At 47.8% G+C, this 21,662-nt stretch overlaps 2 protein-coding genes and 1 long non-coding RNA gene across 9 annotated transcripts in view; 1 reads left to right on the top strand and 2 right to left on the bottom strand.

The window, feature by feature from the left end:
* The first annotated feature begins 13,597 nt into the window (after nucleotides 1–13,597).
* SMPD1 (sphingomyelin phosphodiesterase 1, acid lysosomal) lies at nucleotides 13,598–17,696 on the top strand. The gene is made up of 6 exons (XM_008573698.1): nucleotides 13,598–14,078; nucleotides 14,532–15,304; nucleotides 15,877–16,048; nucleotides 16,296–16,372; nucleotides 16,585–16,730; nucleotides 16,887–17,696. The coding sequence occupies exons 1-6, from the start codon at nucleotides 13,773–13,775 to the stop codon at nucleotides 17,294–17,296; spliced, it is 1,884 nt and encodes a 627-aa protein (XP_008571920.1). The 5' UTR covers nucleotides 13,598–13,772; the 3' UTR covers nucleotides 17,297–17,696.
* A 129-nt stretch (nucleotides 17,697–17,825) lies between these two features.
* APBB1 (amyloid beta (A4) precursor protein-binding, family B, member 1 (Fe65)) overlaps nucleotides 17,826–21,662 on the bottom strand; it is a 15,623-nt gene continuing 11,786 nt past the window's right edge. For 4 of the 7 annotated variants that reach the window (XM_008573697.1, XM_008573695.1, XM_008573690.1 and 1 more), the window contains 3 exons: nucleotides 18,812–18,927; nucleotides 18,486–18,662; nucleotides 17,827–18,403 (listed from right to left, as the gene is read on the bottom strand). In XM_008573697.1, coding sequence (XP_008571919.1) covers nucleotides 18,236–18,403; nucleotides 18,486–18,662; nucleotides 18,812–18,927 — 461 coding nt within the window. In that variant the 3' untranslated portion in view covers nucleotides 17,827–18,235. Of the gene's footprint in view, nucleotides 18,404–18,485; nucleotides 18,663–18,811; nucleotides 18,928–21,662 lie in introns of all 7 variants that reach the window. The other 3 variants (XM_008573696.1, XM_008573694.1, XM_008573692.1) reach the window with 1 other exon arrangement.
* The window catches only part of LOC103591272, a 3,826-nt gene continuing 1,521 nt past the window's right edge, over nucleotides 19,358–21,662 (bottom strand). The window contains exon 2 of the long non-coding RNA XR_550562.1: nucleotides 19,358–21,485. This is a non-coding gene — a long non-coding RNA (uncharacterized LOC103591272). The remainder of the gene's footprint in view (nucleotides 21,486–21,662) is intronic.

The following is a 21,662-nucleotide window of genomic DNA, read 5'->3' as shown; positions in this document are numbered from 1 at the left end:
ACAACCCAAGTTATATACTGATGCCATTTACAATTTTTTTTAATGTTGCAATTAGGATCTTGCATATACCTTTTTCATTTTTCTAAACATTTCCTTCAGATAAAAATTCTAAAAGATTGTTGAGCAAAGGGTTAAAGGAATATCTAAAACTTTCGATACACATTGTCAAATTACCATGTAGAAAATTTGCCTGAATTTACAGTCTTGACAAGAAATGAGAGTTCATATTCCCTTATGTCCTTGCCAATATTGGTTTTATCATTTTTATATTATAGATATGATAGGTGAAAATGAAATCTTATTTTAATTTGCATTTTTGATGTCCAGTAAGCTTGAACATTTTTTATAATTTCTATTATACAATAGTGTAGAGCTACATGACTACGCCAGTTGTTGCTCTTGGGCTCTTTTACCTGCCTGTAATCCTGCACCAACTGGGCCAACTGTCAAGCTAGGGCTGGGTCTGGAGCTCACAGACCCCTCAAGCCCGTTCACAGACTGGGTCACAAACCCTTCACATGCAGGTCTATGAGCTAGGTAACCAGCAAAAAGGTCCTTGGAGCCATAGGTTGGAGAGCATGGCTGTGTGCGGCAGCCGCCTGGGGCAGATGCCAGCCAACTAAGTTGTGGTGCCGCACATGCGCCCTAATTCCACCCCCCCACACACAATTTGCTTACAAATAATGTGCTGCACCACCCCCAACCAGACAGGTGAGGGGGCCTGATTAAATTATCCTATTTTCCCAACAAATAGTTATAGGAGGCCATTGTTTTGAACTATACTTCCTGAACTAGGCTCAACAGACAAGACTGAAAATCAAAATGAGTCACCCCTGCTCACCAAACTAAAACTAAGTTATCTGAAGAAATCAGAAGAGAGAGGTAAGAGCCAACTTCCAAAAATGGCCAGTTTCAGTCTTTGTTTCTGCTCTTAAAACTGGGGAACAAACCCCGATCTCTCCTACCTATCTCCCTGACTGCAGTGGGGGGAAGGAGGAAGAAGGTGGATCGCTAAAGAAAAAAACTGCCCTAGGAGTAACAATAATGAGAGTAGAGTAGAGTTGATTAAACAGACTTCCTTAGGCTAAGACTTGATCTGGAGGTCTGGATGTTTGCTCCTTAGGCTAAGACTTGATTTAAAGATCAGAATGTTTGTTCCTTAAATAAATGCCTTATGGCTTAGGATATCATCTGTAATACTAACCTTAGTTGTCTTTGCAGATAACAAACAACAACAAACCTGCTTTGAAGCACACACACCCTGGACCCTAAGGCACCATGGCAAAATGACAAAAATAATTATGCTAGCTTCACTGCAGACCAATCAGATTTACACACTACTCTGGGACACCTCTCACCCAAGATTTTCCTCTACAAATGCTTGTGATGCTTGTGATTCTAAGCTGTCAGGGAGCCTGGGGTCTTAAAAGCCCCCTCAGCCACCACAGGCTCCTTTGAATAGCATTCAAATAAATGCTAAACTTTCCTTTTTTTTTTTTTTTTTTTTGAAATAAATGCTAAACTTTTTTTTTTTTTTTTTTTTTTTTTTGCTCAGGTATGGGAAATGCTTATCTTTAACATTGCAAAATTTGGGAGATTTCTTAGATCTTTGCACAGCAGATGATAGACCCCTCTCAGTCAGGTAACACTTTCTTCAGCCCATTTTCCCATTTTCTGTCTATAAAGCCAACCTCCTCTGCTCAATTCATTGGAACACTTATTCTATTTCATGGAATGAAGTATTGCTCAATTTTAGAATTGCAGTAAAGCCAACTGAAATCTTTAAACTAAATTTGTTGTAATTTTGTCTTTTGACGGTCCCCTGCCTTTCTACTGATTTGAAATACTTCTTTACATGCAAGGACTATTAATACTTTACCAAGCATATATGTTAAAAACATATATATTCCCAATGTCCCATTTGCATTCTGATTTTGCTCATGATGCTTTTATCACACAAAAGTTTTGATTCTTTTTTTTTTTTTTTTTTTGTCTTTTTCCATGTCCGGCAACGGATCGCAACCCTCAGCATCGCCCCCGTACCGGACCAGGACCGGCAACGGGATCGCAACCCTCAGTGTTGCTCCCGTGCCTCGCTCAGCCAGTGAGCGGGAACTGGTCTGTATGTGGGATCCAAACCCTCGGCGGGAACGCCGCCGCACTTCCCAAGCGGCGCACTGTAGCAGTGCGCCACCGGGCCGGCCCGTTTGATTCTTAATGTAATAAAATCTATCAGTCTTTCCCTTCACATGTTCTTTTCCTTTGCTATGATCCAGACTGCTTTTTCCCCACAGTAGTTCCTTTCAAGATTTTCTCTTTATTATCAACTTTTAGCAAATTTATTTTGAAGTTTCTGTGTAAAATTTTCTCTGTATTTATCTTGCTTGAAGTTCATTCTACTTCCTCAGTATGTGACTCAAGGTCTGGTAGAGTTTGGATGAGTTGTCCCCCCAAAACTCATGTGGAAATCTGATCCCCAAGGTGGCAGTGTTGGAAGCTGTTTGAGTCATGGGGGCAGATCCCTCATGAATGGATTATGCTTTACCTGGGGGGTGGGAGGGGGCCTGAGTGAGATCTTGCCTTATTAGTTCCTGTGAGAGCTGGTTGTTTAAAAAACCCTGGAACCTCCCTTCTTTCTAGTTTCCTCTTGCCATGTGATCTGTTTATATTCACCAGCTGCCTGCTGCTTTCTGCCATAAGTAGAAGTCTTAGATCTTTAAACACCAGCCTCCCCTTCCCTTCTCCAAGTTCTACTCATTGTCCAGTAGCCTGGAAGCCTCTGCAATAGACTGAAGTTCTAAAACCCAGAGAAAATCAAGAATAAAGCCATTCTTACCAATCTCATTAGCAGCTCTGCAGAACCCTGTTCATAAGGAGTCCCTGGCCGGAAGACACCTAAGTTATATCAGTGCCCACTTCCAAAGACGGGTACTGAGAATAAGAGTGTGGTGAACACTGTTTGTTGCCCAGATTCCCCTTTAGGAATAAAGGACTTATTCCCCCAGCTGTTGGGGGTGCTGCTGGAATGTGGCCCTCGACTGTCAGCCCCTACAGAGGCCTCCACCTATGAAAGTGGCCTCATCCAAGGCCATATCCCCTTCCTGGGACAGCCCACAACCTATGCCTGATCTATTTAAAGGGGAATAAAAGCCCAGTCCCCTTGCCTCAGCATGGGACAATTCTGAAGGGTCCCCTCCTCTTCAGAACTTGCTGTAGGGTCAGTGGAGGCCTCTGTAGAGACTGCGTTAAAGATCATCCTCTCTTCCCAATCCAACTCTCCTCCTTTCTTTCACACGTGGTAATTCTGAAAGCATGCTCCAATAAACCTCCTACAAGTTAATCTCCATCTTATGGTCCTCGGTAACTGACCCTGTGACAGTGGTGCCAGAGGAGTAGTCTGAGAAAGCAGGTGCTGGGGTGGACTTGGGGCTGGATCACTCACCACTCATCGCTGGTTAGGTGGAGCTCAGGCAGCCACTGGTAAACTGTGTTAATATAATGGGGGAAAGAAATGCATTCGCTTGTTTAGTGCATCAGACTTTTGAGAAAAACGGGAGAAATAGCAACCATAAGAATAGGAGAACTGAGTGACAATTGCTAAGCTCAATTAACACTCTGTAGAAAATAACAAAAAGTTGAAAGTAATTAATTGGCAATTACAAGCATTTGAAAAAGTGATGGCCTGCACTGAGGTAGGGATGCCATATTTGACAGAAAGGATTAAAAACCTCAGAAAAATGGGCACTGACTTTTTCTTTTCTTTCTTTGAATAAAGTTTCTAGTCTTTTCTTTTTCTCTTCTTCTTCTTCTTCTGCCTCTTCTTCCTCTTCTTCCTCTTCTTCCTCTCTCTCTCTCCCTCTCTACCCCCCTCTTCGGAATTCTTTGGAATTCCCAAAATTCATATACTGGTCCTCTTGATGATGTCCCATAAGTTTTTTAACCATTCTTCACTGTTTTTCACTCTTTTTTTTTTTTTCCTCCTCTGATTGAATAATTTTCAATGACCTGTTTTGGAGTCTGATTCTTTCTTCTACTTGATCTAGTCTGCTGTTGAATCCCTCTGGCGAATTTTTCAGTTGTTATTGTATTCTTTAGCTCCATAATTTCTGTTTGGTACTTTTAATTTTTTTCTGTTTATTAAAATCCTCACTTTGTTTACACATTGTTCTCCTGACTTCCATGACCATCTTTACGACAGGATTTTGAATTCTCTTTCAGGTAGATAAATCACAGATCTCCATTTCATTAGTATTGGTTTCAGGAGATTTATCCTATTCCTTTGCTTGGAACATACTTCTACTCTCTGTATTGGTGTATGCACATTACCATTACACAAAACAACCACCTCTCCCAATCTTCATGGACTGGCCTTATACAGGAGAAGATCCTCACCGATCAGCCTAGCCAGAGATTCTGGGGGTCTCTCAAACCTTCATGCCAGTCCAACCTGCTTTTTTTTTGTTCTTAGTCAGCCTCGGGTGCCTAGACCATGCCAATTACTGTCAATGTTCCAAGACAAGCAAGACTGAAGCCAGCTCCTCAGGCAGCCCCCAGAAAATGTGGATCACTGGATGCTCTGTCCAACTCTTTCCTTCCACAGAGAGAATTAAAGATCTGTTTTTGCCTGTTCATTTTCCACCGAGCTAGGGGAAGGGCTGTGACAAATAGTTGTGTGCTAGATCAAATTGCTGTCTTTGTTCTCCCTGGTCCCCAGATGGCTAGAATATGCTGGGTCCCATTAGTGCTCCAAGACAGGCAAGACAGAAGCCAGTCCTTTAGGGAGCCCATGTAAAAGTTGGGGCAATGGCCATGGTGTCCAGCTCTTTTCTCCCCATGGATAAGCTGAGAACTAGGGGCTTTTGTCCACTCACTCTGCGCCGAGCCAGAGGCAAGAGCTATGGTGACTGTCAGCACATACTGCTGTCTTTGTCTTTCCCCAGGCAGCTAGAGTGTGTCAGGTCCCATCAGAGCTCCAAGACAGAAAAGACAGAAGCCAGTCCTTTGGGCATCTCACAGAAAAGATGGAGCATTAGATGCACAGACCAACTCTTTCCCTCCCCAAGGAGAAGCTGGGAGCTGTAGTTTTTTATCTGCTCACTCTGTGTTGAGCCAAGGAAAGGTGCTATGGCAACTGCCAGCTCAAAGCACTGTTTTTGTTCTGCCTCAGGTAGCTAGAGGGAGAGACAGATCCCATCAGTACTCCAGTACTGACAAGACAGAAGCCATTCCTCTGGGCAGACCCTGAAAAAGATGGGACCCAACCCTTTTGCTTCCCAGAGACAAGCTGGGAGCTGAAGGGTTTTTTCCTAATAGTATGGCACTGCGTCAGGGGTCGGGATCTCGGTAACAGAGTGCCCCAAATTTCCTTACCATGTTTAATGTGTCTAGTTTCATGATCACCCAGGGTGCTGGATTTCTCACAAAGGGAACATGTCTGTGAAATATTGTTAAATTTGTGTGTTTATCGGGTAAAGAAAGGTCCAGGTCTTCCTATTCCCCATCTGGCTGAATATCTGAGAAGAAAAACAAAAAGGAAAGAAAAAACCCCAGGATTTTAGAGGTTGCATAAAGAAAGTGGGGGAAGAAAGAAGGAGGGGGGCTTGGGAGAGAGAAACAAGTATTTAATGGAGGACTTCTCTGGGTACTCTGTGATGTAATCCTCCTCTTCCCTCTCCCCATAAAAACTTCAGTAAAAGCTACATTACTCATTAAGGATTTTAGAGTTGGATTTGTTTGGAGATACTGGGTCTGTCCTCAGATTGAGCATGGAGCAAAACTAGAGGTTACCCTAAAGTGATCAGCCACATATAGGTTATTCCTGCCCATCTCCTCTCTATTTGGGGCCTCCTGTAGAGCAGAGGCTTTCCTGCTAACAGCCCAGCTTCTTGGCCAGGGCCTGACAAAGAACATTGTGTGTGTGTGTGTGTGTGTGTGTGTGTGTGTGTGTGTGTGTGTGTGTGTGTTTGTGTGTGTACTCCCTACATTTTTCACAGTGGGGAAAAGGATTTTTCAAAGTTTCCCATATTCTTTTCTTTGGCCTCCATCTCATTGCAACCACAGAGTTCCTCTTTCCTGAGAATGGACAATGTGGGTAGGCATGGAAGGCTGGGGAGAGCTGGGAACTGAACCTCATTAAAGTAATAGTCAATACCAATCTAGCACCTACTATGGGTAAGACAATGGTAGATACCGTATGGTTGGTGAAACTGTAAGTTGCAACTTAAAGAGGTTGCATCAGATACTAAAATACTTCCTCTGCCCTATACATTCTTCTAAGCACTCTATCTCATGGAATCCTTCAGCCTTATACTATTTATTATCTCTATGTCACAAAGAAAGTAATTGAAACCCAGAAAGTGACATCTTTGTCCAAGGTCACACAACTAGTGAGTGGCATAACCAGAATTCTAACCCAAGTAGCCTGAATCTAAAGTTCCCCTTAACCATATCCCTGACCATTGGAGGTTCTACATACACTGTGGTGGAACTGTCTATCAGAAGACACAATTTCTGATTTGGGCCCTTAACTGCGTAAATTCTTAGCTCTCTGGTACTTCCTAAAAATTCCACAAGAGGGAGAACTTTCCCGATTAGTTCTAGGCCACAGGCTTTGGAATTATGGATTTAATTTGCAGTTTTGTAGGCAGCTCAAGAGTTGGCTGGTCACCTGTACAGAATCTGTACACATATCCTAACACAATGGTCCCTAAGTGGATGCCTGATCAAATTGCTTCAGATTAACCAGGAAGTTCTCTGTCCCAAACAGGCAGCTCATATTTTCTCTCAATCACTCTCCAAGCCTGGCACCCAATTTGCCATGGCAACAGGGGTTGAATAAGCCTTAGACCTTTAAACACCAGCCTCCCCTTCCCTTCTCAAAGTTCTACTCATTGTCCAGTAGCCTGGAAGCCTCTGCAATAGACTGAAGTTCTAAAACCCAGAGAAAATCAAGAATAAAGCCATTCTTACCAATCTCATTAGCAGCTCTGCAGAACCCTGTTCATAAGGAGTCCCTGGGTGAAAGACCCCCAAGTTATATCTGTGCCCATTTCCTAAGATGGGTACTGAGAATAAGAGTGTGGTGAACACTGTTTGTTGCCCAGATTCCCCTTTAGGAATAAAGGACTTATTCCCCCAGCTGTTGGGGGTGCTGCTGGAATGTGGCCCTCGACTGTCAGCCCCTACAGAGGCCTCCACCTATGAAAGTGGCCTCATCCAAGGCCATATCCCCTTCCTGGGACAGCCCACAACCTATGCCTGATCTATTTAAAGGGGAATAAAAGCCCAGTCCCCTTGCCTCAGCATGGGACAATTCTGAAGGGTCCCCTCCTCTTCAGAACTTGCTGTAGGGTCAGTGGAGGCCTCTGTAGAGACTGCGTTAAAGATCATCCTCTCTTCCCAATCCAACTCTCCTCCTTTCTTTCACACGTGGTAATTCTGAAAGCATGCTCCAATAAACCTCCTACAAGTTAATCTCCATCTTATGGTCCTCGGTAACTGACCCTGTGACAGTGGTGCCAGAGGAGTAGTCTGAGAAAGCAGGTGCTGGGGTGGACTTGGGGCTGGATCACTCACCACTCATCGCTGGTTAGGTGGAGCTCAGGCAGCCACTGGTAAACTGTGTTAATATAATGGGGGAAAGAAATGCATTCGCTTGTTTAGTGCATCAGACTTTTGAGAAAAACGGGAGAAATAGCAACCATAAGAATAGGAGAACTGAGTGACAATTGCTAAGCTCAATTAACACTCTGTAGAAAATAACAAAAATACAAAAAATAAAAAAAAAATTTAAAAAGTAATTAATTGGCAATTACAAGCACTTGAAAAAGTGATGGCCTGCACTGAGGTAGGGATGCCATATTTGACAGAAAGGATTAAAAGCCTCAGAAAAATGGGCACTGACTTTTTCTTTTCTTTCTTTTTTTTTTTTTTTTTTTTCTTTTTTTTGGTGGGGGCGGGAAGCAGCTGGTCAGTACGGGGATCTGAATCCAGGAACTTGGTGTTAAAAGGCTGTGCTCTAACCAACTGAGCTAACAGGCCAGACCAGAAAAATGGACATTGAAAATGGATATATTATATATGGCTGGAAAACCCATCAAATAACTGTTCCACGGGAAGGCCTGTAGGATATACAATATACCAAAGCAATAAGGAATGTATGGTGAGAAGAGAATCAGTATCCCTAAGAAGTTCCATAATGGTTCTCCTATACAGGCCAAGGCTGACAGCAGGAAATGCCACCACTGAGCTGGACTTATTGATAGCAATAGAGATGACAAGATGTTCCCCCCAAAATAGTGACCAGGTGGCAGCACATAACCATCAGAAGCCCACTAGCATAGGCCCAATAGCTTGGACTTCTGCTTACCAAGGCTGACATAGCTTTTGCCACTGTCAAATGTCTACCTGCCAATAGCAAAAACAATAGCCAAATCCCCAATATGGCACCATACCTCAGGAGACCATCCAGCCTCTTGGTGATGAGTTGACTACATCGGACTCCTTCCAACTTAAAAGGTAAAGCAATTTGTTTTGGCAGGAGTAGATGCATTTTTCAGGAATCAATTTGTGTTTCCTTCCCACTGAGCTTCAACCATCACTATTATTTGTGGGCTTACAGAGTATTTCAGAAACAGGCATGGGATCCCGTTGTGCAAGACCAGAGACTCACTTTACAGCAAAAGAGTTATAAAGTGGGCATATGACTATGGGATCAAGTGGTCACGTTACATATCACACCACCAGAAATTGCCAGTCTGATACAGTGATGGAATGAGCTGGTGAATGCATAGCTGAAACGCAAGCTCAGAAGTAATACCAAGGGAGGACAGGGCGCCATCTTCCAGCATGCAGTGTACACTTTAAAGTAACAATCTTATATGGTGCTATGTTCCCAATAGGTAGAACTTTTGAGTCCAGAACCAAGGGATAAGCAGGAGTGGCCCTGCTTACATCATGCCCAGTGACCCACTTGGGAAATTTGTGCTTCCTGCCTCTACAACTCTAGGCTCTGCAGGTTTAGAGGTTCTGGTTCCCAAAGGGGAAATTTGTCCAGCAGGGGAAAGGGTATGGCTGCTGCCTAGTAACTTTGGGCTCCTTGTGTGAAGAGGCCAGCAGGCAAGAAGAGACATGACCATCGTGGCTGTAGAATTAATCCTGATTGCCAGGAGGAGGTAGGACAGCTGTTGCACAGTAGAAACGCATGGAAATATGTCTGGCATTCAGCTGGTCCACTTGGGGGCCCCTTGGTACTCCCATGCCCTATTTTGATGGTGAAAAGACAAGTGCAGCAGATATGGCTTACGGAGAGCACGGATACCAGGGTTCAGACACCTCAGGGGTGAAAGTCTGGGTCAAGTAAGCTATTGAAATCAGCAGAGGTGCTGGCTGAGGGTGAAGGAAGTCTAGAATGGATATAAGTGGATAACAGTGAGTATCGGTTGCTGTCCTGAGATCAGCTGCAGCAGGCTGTAATTCTTCCCACTATCTTTCTTCTTCTAAGTTTCCGCCACGAACAGAGACTCACTAGTATGCTGGAGGATCTGCTTCCAGAAGTGGATCCAGTGGCACAAGAGATAGATGATGGTAGACACTGTGGTGTGCCACCTGAATCTCCCTTCAAGAATGAAGGACTTATTCCCCCAGCAGCTTGAAGTGGTCTCAATGTTGACCTAAAAGAAACTAAGGCGAAACATATAAGGCATAGGATTTATTGAGCTAATAAGACGATGTGGTGTGCCACCTGAATCTCCCTTCAAGAATGAAGGACTTATTCCCCCAGCAGCTTGAAGTGGTCTCAATGCTGACCTAAAAGAAACTAAGGCGAAACATATAAGGCATAGGATTTATTGAGCTAATAAGACGATTGCAACCAGGGAAACACATAGGTCAGGTCACCCTGAGAAATGTGCTCTGAAGAGGGCCAGAAGAGCTTAGCATTTTAATCGCAAGAAGGGAAGAATCAAAGGAGAAAGAAAGACGACATCCCCTCTCTAATCAGTACATCAGTTTTACTATTGTTTGTATATGATGTATAGTTTGGGATTGTTACTAGGTTACATCCTACATGTAAGGGTTACAAGAAGCATTCTAGATTTTATGACTTTCTAGTGTCATCATGTCTGCTTCTAAGTGAAAATGGCCTCACGATAGCATTTTCCAGGACATGCAGACATGACTGCTGACTTATCCCAGATCTCCCAAGGTACTGTCATTTAGCTGGTCAGAGCTGGTCAGAGCAGATTTTTTGTGTTATCAGAAGCAAGCCTTCTCACCCCATTTCAGGACAACACTGAAGGGTCATCCCAGCTTCAGGCTCTCAAAGGTCCAGTGAGGCCTCTGTGAGACAGCATCACAGATGAACCTAATCCTCTACCCAACCCTGCTTCCTTCCTTTCCTTCCATAGTTGTTCATTCAAAGAGCACTTTTTAATAACTATCTTCCAAGTTAGCCTGTATCTCAGAACCTGATTTCTGAAGAGCAATGTCATCCATGTCAGGGGAAGAGAGGGTTTTGATCACCTATCCCCGAAGGATAAGGGTGTACGATATGCAGCAAATGATGTTTCAATCAAAAGTAATAATATGTATAAAAACACTGTGTAAAAAAAGACTGGGCAAATGAGAAAGGAGGGAATGCTCAAGAAAGATGTAATTAAGGAGATGGGATATGGGCTAAGGTCTTGGAGAACAGGTAGAATTTGGATCCGGGGGGTCATGAGTGCCCTCCTACATAAAGGACAGAGATTCAGAGTAGAAATTAGGTTACTTGAAATCCCTGACAGGAAAATGGGAAAGGGGAAATTATGTTTCACAGCAAATGTACCAGGTTCTTTCACGCCTCTTGCTTTGTGCGTTACATCCCTCCTCTTCCCTCTGCCGAAATTCTAACGCTTGAAGACTCAGACATTCTAGATCCAGGTGTTGGAGTGAGAAGGACTGAATCCACATTGGGACCTAAAACCACCTGGGCAGTAGGCAAATTTTTAAAAGACACAGTTTTTTTCCTTAGCATGCATTCTCTGAATTCCCTCTTTTCCCATGGTTATTTGATATTTTGAACCTTGGTTACAGGGCAAAATTACATTATTTACATAAATGTAAAGCTGTTTTCCAGTCATCCTGAAGCTTCAAACTTGCCATGAGATACATACAATCCAGACCCTGAGAAACCAAGGAAGACATCATGAATAAAGCTACGCTGATTGCACTCCTTCAGCAGGACCCTAAGATAACATCAAAGATGGCAACATAAACCAGATGGAACCTTGGTGAGACCTTGCACCTGGCCCCTTGTACGGAGCTCCCACAGCTCACATCTCCCTCCCTCCTGCTTTTCACTTCCCATATTCCATTCCATCAGTCTCCTGTTTAAAAACCCATCTGTAAATCCGAGTTGGGGAGATGGGTTTAGTTTGACCACTCTCCTTCAGGTTTACCAGAGATACGGGTTAGCCTAACATCTCTCCTCAGGTTCACCAGTATTCCTGAATAAAAGCTCACTTCCTATTCCACCAACACTTGACTTCTGAGTTGTTTTTGTTTGGGGCAGGCAACCAGACCTGGAACTTGGGCCCTGTAACACAAGCATACAGTTATAACAAAGAAGTAGCTGGGAGGAAAGCTTTTTCCTCTACCCTCTTAGGTTCAGTGCCTGAGACCTGTGAATTAGCCTGACAAAAAGGAAAAACAAAAAAACAGATGAACAGGAGAAAAAGGTTTATTTGTATGAACATAAGAACCAATGAAATAAGTAGCTGGCTCATTAAATGGTTAAAGTTAAAAGTCTTATACACCTAACTTAGTAGGGAGGGGGAGAAACAAATAGATTTATTTAGGAAAGACAAATGGGTTTTTAACAGAATAAAGGTGAGATAAAGCTTGTGATGTTTATCTATATAAGTGGACTTTCTGTCTTTTCAGGGCTAAAAAAACTCCTCTGGAGAGAGTATTTATGGTAGGTTTTCTCTTGGTCTCCCTCCTTTTTTTTGAAGCCTCCCCAAAAGGAAAGTTATTGCAGTCCTCATCTCTCAGAAGTTTCTGCTGTTAGTCAAATAAGGAAAACTCTAAGGTTTTTTTCCACATCTATTGAATATGAAATGTCTTCAGCTTAAAATAATCTTTATACTAACTCTGGGGTTCTGAGTGGGTCTCCACACAGCAAAGCATGGGATCTTTGGCTAGTTATTTATTCCTACTTCCCTCCTCTGTAAAATGGGGATAATTATAACACCTCCCAAATTTGTTGTGAGGATTGAGTTTGCAGAGCCCTTAGAAAAATACCTAGCACATAATCTCAAAAATGCATGCTAATTATTATCATGATTACTGTATTTGGTTTTTTTCCTTTTTTTTTTCCTTTCTTTTTCTTTCTTTCTTTTTTTTTCTATATATGATTACTCTACTTGAGATGATGCCCACAGAACTGGGCTAAAAGAGTCACCTGGAAGAAATTCTCAAAAGAACTGAAAGGACTTGATCTCTCTGTGGATCTTGGAGATACACTCTAGGAATTCAATAGCTTAGGTTTTAAGTGTGGTTCCTCTACTTAAATTCCCTGTGCCTTTCACCAACTGCAAAATGGGGGGTAATAATGGTATTATACTTACTTCCTATTGTTGTTGTGAGAATTGAAGATTAGTAATTATAAAGTGCCTGGGTTAGTGCTTACCACATCTTAAAGAACTCCATAAATGCTGGCATTTAACATCGTGGACACACGGAGGAGGAAGACCCAATTTCTAGCCCATGTTTCCAGCCCTCAAGGCTGTATGATCCTTACAGCTTCTCAGCCACCTCACCATCTCTGAGCCTCAGTTTCTTCATCTATAAAAAAGAAGGAAAGGGTGTCCCCACATGAGCCCAGGGTCCCCTCCAGAAAATTCTGAAACAAATGTGACTCAAAGATTCTCAGTCAGGGGGCCGGCCCGTGGCTCACTCGGGAGAGTGTGGTGCTGATAACACCAAGGCCACGGGTTCGGATCCTATATAGGGATGGCCGGTTAGCTCACTGGCTGAGCGTGGTGCTGACAACACCAAGTCAAGGGTTAAGATCCCCTTACCGGTCATCTTTATTTAAAAAAAAAAAAAAAAAAAAAAAAAAAAAGATTCTCAGTCAGGTTGATTCAAGGGTGCTGATGCGTGGGAAATAGAGGGGAGGTGCCTCCTTGGCGAGAGCAAAACACCTAGTGGGAGGATCCCTGCCCGGCCCTGCCAGGCCCTGCCCCAGCCTGCCTTCCCGAGCGAAATGCCCCGGTCGGCCGGGCAGCTATTCCAGGAATCTGAAAGCAGATTTGGACAGAGGAGGCGCCCAGGAGCTTCAGATGGACCTTCCACCAGACATACCAAATCCGGTCCCACAGCAGAGCGCAGCGGCTAGCGCGACCTCCTGCGGCTGTGACTGCGAGGCAGGGCCCGAATGATCTGACCGCAGGGGGCGTCCGTCCCCCGCCGCGGCCCGCGCGATCCGGGTCAGGGCGGGGGACGGGTGGAGAGGCGGGGTCTGGGGCGGAATCCGGGGCGGTCCCGGGAACGCCCCGCCCGCTCCGCCTCCGCAGTGTTGACAGCACTCCCTGCCGCCGCCAGGATCTGCTGGTGCTGACCAGAGGAAAAGGAAGGGGCGGAGCTGCCTTGCGGCTGGCCGCGGAGCAGTCAGCCGACTACAGCGAAGGGTAATCGGCTGTCCCCACAGCAGCCCGAGCCCCTGAGGGCCAGTCTGGGCCTAGGCTGGTGGGGCCGGACGAGCGAACCAGACCTGTCTGGGAAACCTGACAATGCCCTGCCACGGAGGGTCACCTGGCCAGAGCCACCCCAGGTCTGGCCGGGAGCAGGGACTGGGGAGGTCCTCGGGAGCCCCCCGACTGGGACTCCTTTGGATAGGCCTAGGGCTGGGGCTGGCGCTGGCTCTGCCTGACTCCCTGGCTCTCTGGGCCCCAGCAGGGGCCCTCCCTATTTCTGCCCAAGGCCATCCTGCCAGGTTCGATCCCATAGCGCCCCATCTCCAGGATGCCTTTGGATGGTGGAACCTCACGTGCCCAGTCTGCAAAGGTCTATTCACTGCCATCAACTTTGGGCTGAAGGTGAGCACTAAAGGAGCTGCCCTGGAGCAGGCCCAAGGGGATGCTGGGGTGGGGGCCGGGGTAATGCAGGTGCCCTGGAATCCAGGTGCATCCCTGATGGAGAGGGTGGCATCCACAAGTCTTTACTGTGTTTGCTTACCTTTGGGGACACCCATGGCTACAAGCCACCACCACCCCATTGTGACCTTTGTGAAGTAAGAGTGCTGACAATGCCCAAGAAAGCGAGCTGTCAAGCAAAGACCTGAAATGCTGATGGCCACTGAGTTAAAAAGGAAGTCGTGGCCTGGTGCTGCCTGAGTCACAGGGCAATATCTGGGAGGCAGGGGTGCACTGAGGACTCTTCACCAGCCCAGCCCCAATGTGGACATGGAGGCCTGAAGGGTGGTGGTGAGGGGTTGGCCTGGTTCCCCTGCTCCATCTCTGACCTCTTGCCACCTGTTCGTCCCAACACAGATGGAGCCCAATGTAGCCCGGGTGGGCTCTGTGGCCATCAAGGTGTGCAAGCTACTGAAGATAGCACCACCTGCCGTGTGCCAGTCAGCCGTCCAGCTCTTTGAGGACGACATGGTGGAGGTGTGGACACGTTCAGTGCTCAGCCCATCTGAGGCCTGTGGCCTGCTCCTGGGCTCCAGCTGTGGGCACTGGGACATCTTCTCATCTTGGAACATCTCTTTGCCAGCCGTGCCTAAGCCGCCCCCCAAGCCGCCAAGCCCCCCAGCACCAGGCGCCCCTGTCAGCCGTGTCCTCTTCCTCACTGACCTGCACTGGGATCATGACTACCTGGAGGGTACAGACCCTGACTGCGCAGACCCACTTTGTTGTCGCCGGGGCTCTGGCCTGCCACCCACCTCCCAACCAGGTGCTGGATACTGGGGCGAGTACAGCAAGTGTGACCTGCCTCTGAGGACCCTGGAGAACCTGCTGAGTGGGCTGGGCCCAGCTGGCCCTTTTGATATGGTGTACTGGACAGGAGACATCCCCGCCCATAATGTCTGGCAACAGTCTCGTCAGGACCAGCTGCGGGCCCTGACCACCATCACAGCCCTCGTGAGGAAGTTCTTGGGGCCAGTGCCAGTATACCCTGCTGTGGGCAACCATGAGAGCACACCTGTCAATGGTTTCCCTCCTCCCTTCATAGAGGGCAACCACTCCTCCCGCTGGCTGTATGAAGCAATGGCCAAGTCATGGGAGCCCTGGCTGCCTGCTGAAGCCCTTCGCACCCTCAGGTACTTAAAGTCCATGGAACCCGAGAAGGGAAAAGAAAGGTGGAGGAAAGTGAAGGGAGGAGGGACACTGGGGCCCCATCTCTGACTGCTCTAGCAAGAATCCTCAGTGCTCTTCACTGGCTCCTCCCTAATCTGACCCCCCTTTCCTTTCTCCCATCTCCAGCCACCCTCCTTCTAAGAGCTAACAACATAGCCTCTCCATGTCCCAGTGTGTGCCTTCACAGATGTCAGCCCTCTATAAAATGATTTCCCCTCCTCTTTAACATCCCTGACTTTCCCCACTTTCCTCAGGCCCAGGTCGTCGTCCCTCTGAATGGTCTTTGCTCCCTCCTCTAGCTCACTTTTATCTCTCCCCCAAACTCCTAAACCCCTTTGCCGTCCCAGCCTCTCTTTTCTGTCATACAGGCTCTGTAATTAGTAGTGTTTGGTCTTCAGCTAGAAGGTGAGCTCCTAGAAAGTAGGGATGATGTCATGTATTCCTTTGCCCTCCACCCAAATGCTTTGCACAGGACTGGGCATGCAGGACCAGCATTATGAATAAGTGTTGACCCCTCGTGTTTACTTTGTTTCAGAATTGGGGGGTTCTATGCCCTTTCCCCACGCCCTGGCCTCCGCCTCATCTCTCTCAATATGAATTTTTGTTCCCGTGAGAACTTCTGGCTCTTGATCAACTCCACAGATCCCGCCGGACAGCTCCAGTGGTTGGTGGGGGAGCTTCAGGCTGCTGAGGATCGAGGAGACAAAGTGAGGGAGAGTGGAGGAAACATGGTGGAGTAGGTGCTGCACGGGTGCTGGGGAACAAGCAGGCTCCCATCACGTTGGAGAGCTTGTGAGCAGAGAAACTTGATTTTCTGGTGCTCCCAATAACAGTGTTCCCTGGGGTTCAGCTCATGGCCACCCTTGGAAGCCCTTTCATTCATTCCCCCTCTCTCTGGCCAGGGCTGCCCGGACCCCTTGATGTTGTGATAACCACCCTTAACTCTCCCCTCAGGTGCATATAATTGGCCATATTCCCCCAGGGCACTGCCTGAAAAGCTGGAGCTGGAATTATTACCGAATCATAGCCAGGTAGGAGGGAGACTGGGGTGGGAGTGAGGATGGGAGTGAGGGGATGAAGGGTCTAAAGGCTGGACATTCCCTAGAGCATCTCACCATCTTTGCTGCCCCAAGGGGTGGAGAGGCTACTTACTTGAACAGGTTGGAGAGAGCATCCTGTCTCCCCGGACCTCTTCCTCTCCCTCCCTAGAATCTTGTGAATATAATTAGTGTCTTCTGGCCAGGTATGAGAACACTCTGGCTGGTCAGTTCTTTGGCCACACTCACGTGGATGAATTTGAGGTCTTCTATGATGAGGAGACTCTGAGCCGACCACTGGCTGTAGCCTTCCTGGCGCCCAGTGCCACCACCTACAAAGACCTTAATCCTGGTGAGTGAGGCAGAAGGAAGCCTCCCTTATCCTGGAGTTGGTGGGATAGAGGAAGGGAGTCGGAGCCAAGGCTGGTAAGGGGCGGGCGGGATGTGTGGCCCCTACCTGGAGTTACCTTTGCTCCTTTCCTCTCCAGTCAATCCACCTTCCTTGCAGGTTACCGCGTCTACCAAATAGATGGAAACTATCCCGGGAGCTCTCACGTGGTCCTGGACCACGAGACCTACATCCTGAACCTGACGCTGGCGAACGCGCCGGGAGCCACGCCACACTGGCAGCGCCTCTATAGGGCTCGAGAAACCTACGGGCTGCCCAACGCGCTGCCTGCTGCCTGGCACGACCTGGTATATCGCATGCGGGGCGACACGCGACTCTTCCAGACCTTCTGGTTTCTCTACCATAAGGGTCACCCGCCCTCGGAGCCATGCGGCGCTCCCTGCCGCTTCGCTACTCTGTGCGCCCAGCTCTCCGCCCGCGCCGACAGCCCTGCTCTATGCCGCCACCTGGTGCCGGATGGGAGCCTCTCGGATGTCCAGAGCCTGTGGCCGCGGCCTGTGTTCTGCTAGGGCCCCTAGACCCAGAGTTGGGAAAGTTCATGTCTTAGGAAAGGAGCGAAGAAAGCCCCAGAGCGCTGCTGTGGTTTAACCTGGCAAGAATGTCCTGTGGGGGAGCCCAACCCTGGGCCCCCGGTATGCAAGGGCATACAGGACCTTCTCCTTTCTTGGAGCTGGTTTAGCTGCATATGGAAGGGAACTTGGCTGCTCTGCCTGTGCCCAGCATCTAGACTGTCCTGGGGCCACTGTCCTTTCATGGCCATGGAGCTGAGGCCTAAATTGACACTGCCCTTGGCAGATCAGACAGGATCTGTCACCCCAAGCCTGTGCTGCTCAGCCAGGCACCCTGTACTGTGGCTGCTATCTGATGCCACTAGGCTGTTAAAAATAAAGATAAGAGACTTGGAATCCATACCGCTCTCTGACTGTCCCAATTTCTTCTTTCCAAGTAGGCAGGCCAAGGGGACCTTGGGAGCAAGGTCATAACTAAGGGTTGGAGGTAATGGGGGTAATAGTATGGTACAGGCATAGGAAGGCACACAGCAGCGCAGACAGACTTTATTAGTGATATCAGTACAGCGAGGTGCTCGCAGAGCAGAGGGGAGGGGCCCCATGCCTGGACCAGTCCCCTCCTCCTTCTGCCCCTGTAGCCCTATGAGGACCAGGCCTGGTCTGGACCAGTTCCTCCTGCTCCACCTGAAACACGTAGGGATAGAAAGCCCAGGGCTGGCCTTGCTTCCTGCTCCTCTGTCATCAATCCAGTGTTATCACTTCCCTGAAGGGATTAGATCTCTCCCTCCCCAGCCCCTAGGCAGGGAACCCCAGCTACTGGGGAGGGGCAGCTTTGGGGGGCCTGAGGCCTGGTAATAGCCTCTAGGACTCCTCCCTGCCCCACACCTTTGAGTTCCCTGGGGCCCAACACAAGCAGGTGGAATGAGGATGGGGGCTTCTTTATGGGGTGTGAGACCCCAGCCGTTTGGGCTTGAGGGAGCCCCACAGAGACTGAACGCCCCTGCGGACAGTCCACCCTACACGCCGGGCAACAGACTCAGCAGGGGGCGCTGGGAGGCAGGAGGTGGAAGCCTGGGAGCGGGCATCCAGACACTTCTGGTAGCGGAGCTGCAGAGAAGTGAGCAGGGCAATCACTCTCCAGCCAGCCCCATGTGGGTCACGCCGCCACCCCGCCACCCTCCCTGCTTACCATGCACGCAGCCTGCACAGCCTCTGAGAGGCTGGCAGCGTTGGGCTCGCACCAGAACATGTGGCAGCAGAAGGAGGCTGGGCCGGCAGCCATGATGAATGCAAATGTGTGGACATCTCTGCCCACGGCCAGGAAGGAGAGGAAGCGCACCCGGCACTCCCCCAGCACTGCTTCTGTCTGGAGGGAGGGAACCCAGTTATAAAGGGACACCCCCGACCCTCTGTGTTGCATTGAGGCACACCCATCTTATTGGCAGCTCTTTCCTTCACCCCCAGTCTCCCCTCCTGGCAAGGCACAACCATGCCTGTTCCTACCCCAGCTCTTACCTGCTGGTGCAAGATTGTGAGGGTAGCAGGGGCCACGCTGACATGACTTGGGGTCCACTGCTCACGGCTACTGGAGGACAGGACCGACTCCAGAGCCCCATTAATCACATCTACCCCTGGAAGACAATGTTTACATGCATGGCACCACTGAGGGTAGGGAGAGGATACCCCAGCTCTACCCTATACCATCCAGCTCTGCCAATTTAAACCCAGAGCCTTTGCTCCATCCCCACTTCACCAGCCTACAGTGCTGTAGACGATGCTATCCAGGTATCTCTTCCTTGGTGCTCTCCTCCTTGGCTTCAGTGAGTTGACACTTTCCTGTTTTTTTCTATCTTGAATCCTATGCTTGGTTTTCTTCACTGACTCTGCCTCTTCCTCCAGCCTCCTAAACTGGCTGACCCCCCAAAGTTCTGATCTTCCATATCTTGCTCTCTCAGTGTGTACCCACATTCAACACTACATTGTTTCATGCCACAACAATGACTCCCAAATCAGCCCCTACAGGACAGTCCTCTCCCAAGACCCAACCTTTCTTTTTTTTAAAAAAAAATAAAATATATATACATATATCTCCATTTGGGGAGTGTTTATTTTGTATCAGACTGTGCTAAGTCATTACATCTCATTTGTGCCTCCACAACAATCTCACAATAGATTATTACCTTTTTTCAGATAAGAAAACTGAAGCTTATGTTTATATTAATTTATATTCCTAGTTATATATATATAACTAGAAGCTTAGAAAATCCTAGTTCTATTCAAGACTTTCTATAATGTGCTCAAGGGCCAAGGAACCCAAGATTCCTGGCTCTTAGATCAATCAACTTTCCTTTATAACACAATGGCCTCCTCCATCTTTAACTGCTTTTAAACATTTCCACTTGTGCAGCTCACTTTTGCTTACACTCAGAAGAGAAGCAAGAAAAGAGCACATGGCGTGGCAGAGGCATGGGTTCTAGTCCCTGCTCTACTCATGAGCTGGCTGTGCGATCTACTGTGTCTTCGCACAATGCCAGCACAAAAGGCACATGCCTCTGTGGTCCCCTCCTGGACCTTCTGCCCCTTGCAGTACCTCTGAGCTCCCACCAGGAGCAGACCACATGGACTCTCTGTGGGCAGAGGTCAAAACAGAGGACAAATGTTTTCCTTGAAGTCTTCCCCCATCTTGGCCTTGTGCATCTTACCTCCAGCTGAGTCAAGGCCAATCTCCTCTCCCAAGCATGCAAGTACTCCAAAAACTGGCCTCATCTGAGCCGTCAAGCCTCATATAGTACTTCTCCCTGAGCTTCAAATGATTTATGTAGCACTTATTAACATCTAATCTTGGCAAACGGCCTGGTAGGCAGATGGGAAATACAAAGCAAGAGAAGAGGATGCCCTCAAGAGACACAGACTATAACTGAGGGAAAAGCCTCTGTCTGGAGCGCCCTTCCCCCTGCTGACTGTCTGAGAAACTCCTTCAGGGCTCCACCCAGATCCCTCCTGGAAAGCCTTCCCTGCTGTAGGATAGAGGACAACTCTGAGACAACTCTAACCACAATATCTTGTAACTGCTGGAAACCTTTTTCCATACTGCACTATGGCCATCTCAAGGACAGAGACCAAGTTTAACTGATCTCTATGTCCCAATCCAAACACAGGGCTGGGCTTACCTGCTGAAGAAATTCCAAAAGCATGAGCAAGTCCTCCTCAAGTCAGCATGGCCACATGCACCCAAACTGGTAAAACCCAGTAACACAGGAGTCCACAGAAGGATGACAACACAGGTAGGAGTGGATGGGCCAGGTCAGACTGCAAATGGCCTCAAATGCCAGTCAAAGGCGTATGCCATTCAGGCAATGGGATCTCAAAGTTCATTAGTGTGGGAGGGATTAGTGCTGAATGCGCAGATGAGGCTGTGGGGGTGGAGCCTGGCCTCAGTCTGGGGAAGATGGCAGGGAAGTGGCAAAAGCAGTGGAACAAGGTGAACTGGAAAAAGATTGTCAGATCTGGTAACAATTCGGGACTGAAACCTACACTCTGACCTCCAGCCCCACACTCTCAATCCTCCCTTAGCCTGCTGTGCATTTTTTCTCACATCAGTTTTTCCTTCTAACATGCTACATAATTTACTTATTTTATTATCTATTTCTCCTTGCTAGGATGTAAGCTACTTGAAGGCAGAGAACTTAGTCAGGTTTGTTCACTAATGTATGCCCAGAACCTAGAAAAGTGCCTGGCACAAATCAGGCACTCAATAATCATTTGTTGAATGAATGAAAGAATGATTAATGAATGAATATTGCAGCTTCAGAAGGAGCCAATGTTAAAAAAGGAGGTTAAAAGGGAAGCAAAAGATAAAGCAGGACATGAGTTTAGAGACCCATGAGCGGATGGGGCAGTCAAGGATTGCAGGCAGTTGATCTGGCGTAGTGAAAACCTGTGTGAGGTGACAGATGGGAAGGAGCAGTCATGGGAGAGGGGAAGAGCCAACTTTAGAAATTGAAGGTGAGCAAGGACAGGAAACAAAAGCAAAGGTGCAGGGTCAGCCAGGCCTCCTTTCTGCTGCTCCCTGAGCAAGCTTTCCTCACCTCCAGCTTCAAGTCTTAAGCAGTGCCACTGAATCCAACTGGAATACCAACTCCTCTCTGCAAATCCGAGCCTTCTTTCGACACCCCAGTTCAATTTCCACCTTTTCTTTTTTTTTTTTTTTTAAAAGATGACCGGTAAGGGGATCTTAACCCTTGACTTGGTGTTGTCAGCACCACGCTCAGCCAGTGAGCAAACCGGCCATCCCCATATGGGATCCGAACCCGGGGCCTTGGTGCCATCAGCACCGCACTCTCCCGAGTGAGCCACGGGCCGGCCC

The sequence above is a fragment of the Galeopterus variegatus genome, unplaced genomic scaffold (genome assembly GCF_000696425.1).
Source record: "Galeopterus variegatus unplaced genomic scaffold, G_variegatus-3.0.2 Scaffold956, whole genome shotgun sequence".
Lineage (NCBI taxonomy): Eukaryota > Metazoa > Chordata > Mammalia > Dermoptera > Cynocephalidae > Galeopterus > Galeopterus variegatus.
Note: the sequence above shows the minus strand (reverse complement) of the source record. Positions and strands in the feature narration are given on the sequence as shown.

Bases quoted from the DNA above. Each gene is read 5' to 3' on its own strand.
- SMPD1 (XM_008573698.1), top strand. From the start codon at position 13,773: ATGCCCTGCCACGGAGGGTCACCTGGCCAGAGCCACCCCAGGTCTGGC. The intron at 15,305-15,876 runs GTACTTAAAGTC...ACTTTGTTTCAG, and splicing joins GAAGCCCTTCGCACCCTCAG to AATTGGGGGGTTCTATGCCC. The intron at 16,049-16,295 runs GTGAGGGAGAGT...CTCTCCCCTCAG, and splicing joins CTGAGGATCGAGGAGACAAA to GTGCATATAATTGGCCATAT.